General features: G+C 44.3%; 1 protein-coding gene across 1 annotated transcript; it reads left to right on the top strand.

The window, feature by feature from the left end:
* Window positions 1-250: 250 nt before the first annotated feature.
* On the top strand, window positions 251-1,204 carry LOC140898138 (olfactory receptor 10A7-like). The gene has a single exon (XM_073311584.1). It carries the CDS (start codon window positions 251-253, stop codon window positions 1,202-1,204), a length of 954 nt encoding a protein of 317 aa, XP_073167685.1.
* The last annotated feature ends 3,970 nt before the right edge of the window (window positions 1,205-5,174 follow it).

Below are 5,174 nucleotides of genomic sequence, written 5' to 3' on the forward strand. Positions count from 1 at the left end.
GCAACTGGGTTCCTGGTCCGATTCGAGAGATGTTGATATTTTGTTAAATCTGCTGCATAAAACTTACGATAATATATCCAAAGAGTCAACATGCCAGCCAGCTCTGTTCCTGCAACTCCATTATCAAACCAGGGGGCTTCCTTCCCCCCAACTTCTTCTTTGCTGGGGTAAAGCTTAAGTATGTTTTTGCCAATAATCTCCAAGACGTATTTTTCTCTTCCTCACTTTTTATCCTTCCTAGATACACCCCATGGCAAACACAGAAGGGAAGAATCAAACGTCCATCACAGAATTCGTCCTCCTGGGATTCAGGGATCTTCCTGAACTGCTGGCCCTACTCTTCCTGCTGTTTCTAGCGATCTACATTGTGACCTTGGCTGGGAACATCCTCATTGTTGTGCTAGTTGTGGCTGATCGGCACTTTCACATCCCCATGTACTTCTTCCTGGGGAACTTGTCCTGCTTGGAGACCTGCTACACCTCCACCCTCCTGCCCAGGGTTCTGGCCAGTTTCCTGACAGGGGACAATACCATTTCTGTTAGTGGTTGTATGACACAATTTTATTTTGTTAGTTTCTTTGCTGCTGCAGAATGCTATCTGCTAGCAGTGATGTCATATGATCGGTACTTGGCGATATGCAAACCGCTCCATTATGCAGCCCTCATGAATACCAGGTTCTGCCTGCAGTTAGCAGCTGGATCTTGGATAAATGGATTTCTGGCTGTTATCATAGTAATATTTCTTATGTTACAATTAACTTTCTGTGGCCCCAATGAAATTGATCATTTCTACTGTGAATCCACAGAAATGTTAAATCTCTACTGCAATGGCACCAACCAGATAGAGCTTGTCATTACCATCCTGGCTGCTATATTCACTCTGCCTCCATTTGTATTAACCATGATGTCCTACGTGTGTATCATCTTCACCATCCTGAGAATCCCTTCCACCACCGGGAGGCAAAAGGCATTTTCTACCTGCTCCTCTCACCTCATCGTGGTGACCATTTTCTATGGGACCCTGATCATTGTGTATCTGCTACCAAAAACCAACACACTAAGAGACCTAAACAAAGTGTTCTCTGTCTGCTACACAATTCTGACACCTATGGCCAATCCCTTCATATACAGCCTGAGAAACAAAGAGGTGAAAGAGGCCCTGAGAAAAATTGTCAGTAAATGTGTAGATTTTACAAGAAATTAGAAATCACAAGGTTTTTATTTCTTACTGTATTAAGGGGAAATGGTGAGATGCAGAGCTGGCTTATTGTTTTATAGAACCAGATTCTGGGTGGTCCCTAGTTCTGGCTAGGCCTTTGGGAATGTGCTGCTATAATATTTGAGGATGTGCAAATATATGAAATGTGAGATCAGTCAATACCAGGATCTTTATATTCAGAATAAAATTGAACTGTATTACACTTGGTTCGAGTTAGACAATTCCATACACTAAGCTCAAGTAAGAATATAAAATAAAAGAACAATTTACACTGGGATTATCAAAGGATCCTAAGGGGGTTAGGGATCTAAATTTCAGTGGGGTTGTGTTACCTAACTCCACTAGGTCCCTTGACAATCCCGGCTGAATGACAAAATATTTGAAAGGATACATTGATTTTGGGTGCCTCAGCCACTGGGGACCCCCATTTGAGACACCAAGATTTTTCAGAGCGCATAGAATTTTCATAACCTGTTGTGTGTTCAAATGGGGTGGGGGGTGGGAAATGATCCGTTCAAGTCATTCTATCTAGGTATGTGAGGTGGCCCTCACCAACATTAACAATGGGACACCTCAAGAAAGAAGAGCTTGTCGATATGGAAAGAAATTATATGAATTTGAAGAAATGTGGGCCCTGTTTCCAGATACTTTTGGATAAAAAATGCTGAAGTAATGCCTGACTTCCATTCCTCTGGACCTCTCTGCTTTCTCCCTCCCACTTCCTGCCCCCGTTCCCCAACTTCATTTTTTTTTTGCCAGTTTGTGTCTTTTTAAAAAATTGTTGTTACCCCCTCCCTTGCAGGCAAGGTTCGTCTGATTTTCTATTGCCTAGTCTTGTAGTTTTGACAAGTTGCAAAGTTGCATAATTGCATATTTTTTTTAGCTAGCCTGTAAAATGTGCGGTGTCGGGCAACATGTATGAGCTGTAACAATTGTTTGTTTCTTCATGAAAATTTTAAAAAAATGAATCACAAAAATAAAATGACAGGACACCTCACAATCACTGCCGGAAGGTAGGAAATTCACATCTCCGTATAACAGAGGCACAGGGTAGATTACGGGGCATGCCCAAATCCACACAGAAAGTCTGTGGTTGAGCAGGGAATTGAATGCAGATGTCCCGCATCATGCTCCAGGTTCTATCACTACACCATCCTTCGGCACCTGAGAGGGTAACACCTCCCCGTTCTCATTAGTTAACCTCCTGTGCTTTCTACAGGCCATGAACTACTGACCTCACAAGCAGAGGGCGAGGATTGAGAAACAGGCATTTATTCACTGTAAGAGCCATTGGATGGCAAACAAGGCAACTGATGACAAAGGGGATGCTGTACTGTTTAATGGCTACCCCGGTAGAGGGTGAGGGATGGGAAAGTGGCAGGTATCCTGTCCTATGGGCACTACGGGGCAGCAGTAATTCTCTAAAATTGCAGCTTTTATGAATATTGACAAAGCAATATTATTGTCATTATTCCTTTGTATTATGGCCAGGCTGTAACAGGACCATCCAGAAACCTGGCCCTGGCCCCATTGTGCTGTGCAATGTACAGACGCAGAGTCAGAGAGTCTTAGGCTTTGTCTACACTAGCACTTTTGTTGGTAAAACTTTTGTCAGTCAGGGGTGTGAAAAATTTACAGTTGGGCTAAGTAAGAAAAATGCTGTTTGAGAACTAATTAGAGTTTGATTTAGGGCTATTTACTCTGTACATTGTGATGTGATGCTGACTTTGAGTTTTCGTGGTTACAAAGCTTTAACAGTTTGAATCTCAGCAGCTACTGTCATTAAAAAATTCTCTGACCCTCCTCATAATTTCCCACAACTGTGAAAATTTAAATCAATACAAATAATAAAAAACGTTTAAAAATAAACATCAATATTATCCAGTTCTACCAAGCCTAGAGACAACACAGAAACAGAAGAAAGAGAGTCAAAGCCTCACAATGTCACAGAAGAGCCAGGCCTTTTTGTTTTTAATTCTGATTACTGCTTTGGGGTGGGGTTTAGTTAGGAAGGATTTGGCTAAATGAAAAGAAGTGAGGGCAGATATGCTGAGGAGAGAGGATTGGGGGCACAGAGAAGGGCAAGAGGTGGAAGCCGTGAAGAAGGAAGATATGAAGGATGTTCTACTGGTTAGGGCATCAGTCTAGCATTTGGGATTAGAACTGGATAAAATGTTTCATTTTAAACAGTTTATTCACCTAAAAATACAGTTTTTGTTGACTGAAACTATCTGACATGAACTTGCCTAATACTTTCGGGAGTGAGAGGGCTGGATTCACAAAGAGACTTAGGGCTTGTTCACAAAATGGCTGGAGGAGAAGAAAGCAGCAGAGGTCTGTGTTTTAGACAACGGTTGCAACACTCACCTGCAATGCTGGAGACCCAGCTTCAAGTTCCTGTGCTGGAGCAGGAATTTAAATGCAAGCCTCCCGCCTCTGAGGGGAGTGCCCTAAACCCCGGGCCATAGAGTGTTCAGTGGTGGATCTCTTTCAGCCTTGCTGTTGAAGCTGTTCCACTTTGCATAAAATACCTCAATAGGCATTAACTCAGGGAGCAAACATGAGAATGACTGTACAGCCCAGTGGTCGGAGCATGCAGCTGGGAGATAGAAGACCTTGACTCAAGTCCCTGCAACAATGAACATGTCATTGTTGATACAAAGTGGGACAGCTTCAACAGAAGAGTCTGAGAGACACCCCCCCGAGCAGCCTGTCGCTAGGGTTAGGGCACTCACCAGGACTGGGATTAGTATCTGGGTCTCGCACATCCCAGGCTAGAACTCAAACCACTGGGCCAAAGGTCATAAAGGCAAGCTGGGCCCCATTCTCCACTGCCCATTTTCTGAATGGAACCTAAAGATCCTTGTGAATCGACCCTTTTAAAAATGCCTGGAAGTCAAATGTTTCCAGTTGAGTGACGTGGTATTTTTAACCCAAAGTGGATTTTCTGTTGCATTTTGGTTTGTTGAAAATTCCAGATTTGGTTCAACCTGCAGCAATTGTCTTTTCTGATTTTTTGGAACTGCCACAGAATCCAAAAATCAGCTGTTTGTTCAGTTCTACTTGGGGTACCTGTGTTCCAGTCCCGCCTCCATCAGAGATCCCCTGTTTGACCATGGACATTTCTATGCTTCAGTTCCCCAGCTGTACAATGGAGAAAACAGGCATTCCGTACCTCACAGGCGTGTTGTGAGGATCTATACATTATAGACTGTGGGTCACCCAGCTACTATGGCAAAGGGGGTCAGATAAGTACCTTTGGGAGAGGCAGGGCTGTCTCATGACCAGGATCCTGAACACACCCAGAGGAGCTGAGATTACTCACCCACACAGCTGGTCTCTGATACTGGACTCATGCCTCTAAATAGGCTATTACTGAACTGACCACTAGGTGGAAGTGGAGCAGAAAGGAGAGTGATGGAATGCCGCAGTGATGGAGATGAAGAGAGACACTCAGGGAGGGGCCGTCTCGCAAGGACTAATGAGAGCTGGACCCTGCCTGCTCAGGTCTCACTCAGCATTGATGGAGGAGGTGGGGAAAGTGATCAGATTTAGCTGAGCCTGACCTAAACGCAGATCTTTTGCGACTTAAGTTGATGCTGTCGGGCTTGTCTATATGAGGAGTGTGACCAGCATACTTATACAGGGACAGTTACACCAGTGTAATGCCCCATCGGGACACCCTTATTCTGGATGAAGCTGGCTTTTCCCCAGTGTAGCTGGCGTCGCTTTCAAAGCAAAATGAGCTGAACCAGAAAATGGGGCTCGGAGTCCAGAATAAGGGTTTCCACATGGGGAGTTTTGCCAGTATTGTGACAGTGGTGTATTTGTACTGGCATTATCCCCCGTGTAGACGAGCCTGTAGGGTCCCCAGCTGAAGCTGGCTTATGGTGGAAGATCCTTGCTCCGTGCACCTGGTCTTGTCCCAGTAAATTGCTGGTGGACTATATGACTG

Source organism: Lepidochelys kempii, chromosome 14, assembly GCF_965140265.1.
Source record: "Lepidochelys kempii isolate rLepKem1 chromosome 14, rLepKem1.hap2, whole genome shotgun sequence".
Lineage (NCBI taxonomy): Eukaryota > Metazoa > Chordata > Testudines > Cheloniidae > Lepidochelys > Lepidochelys kempii.

Coding starts and splice junctions, on each gene's coding strand:
- LOC140898138 (XM_073311584.1), top strand. CDS start 251: ATGGCAAACACAGAAGGGAAGAATCAAACGTCCATCACAGAATTCGTC.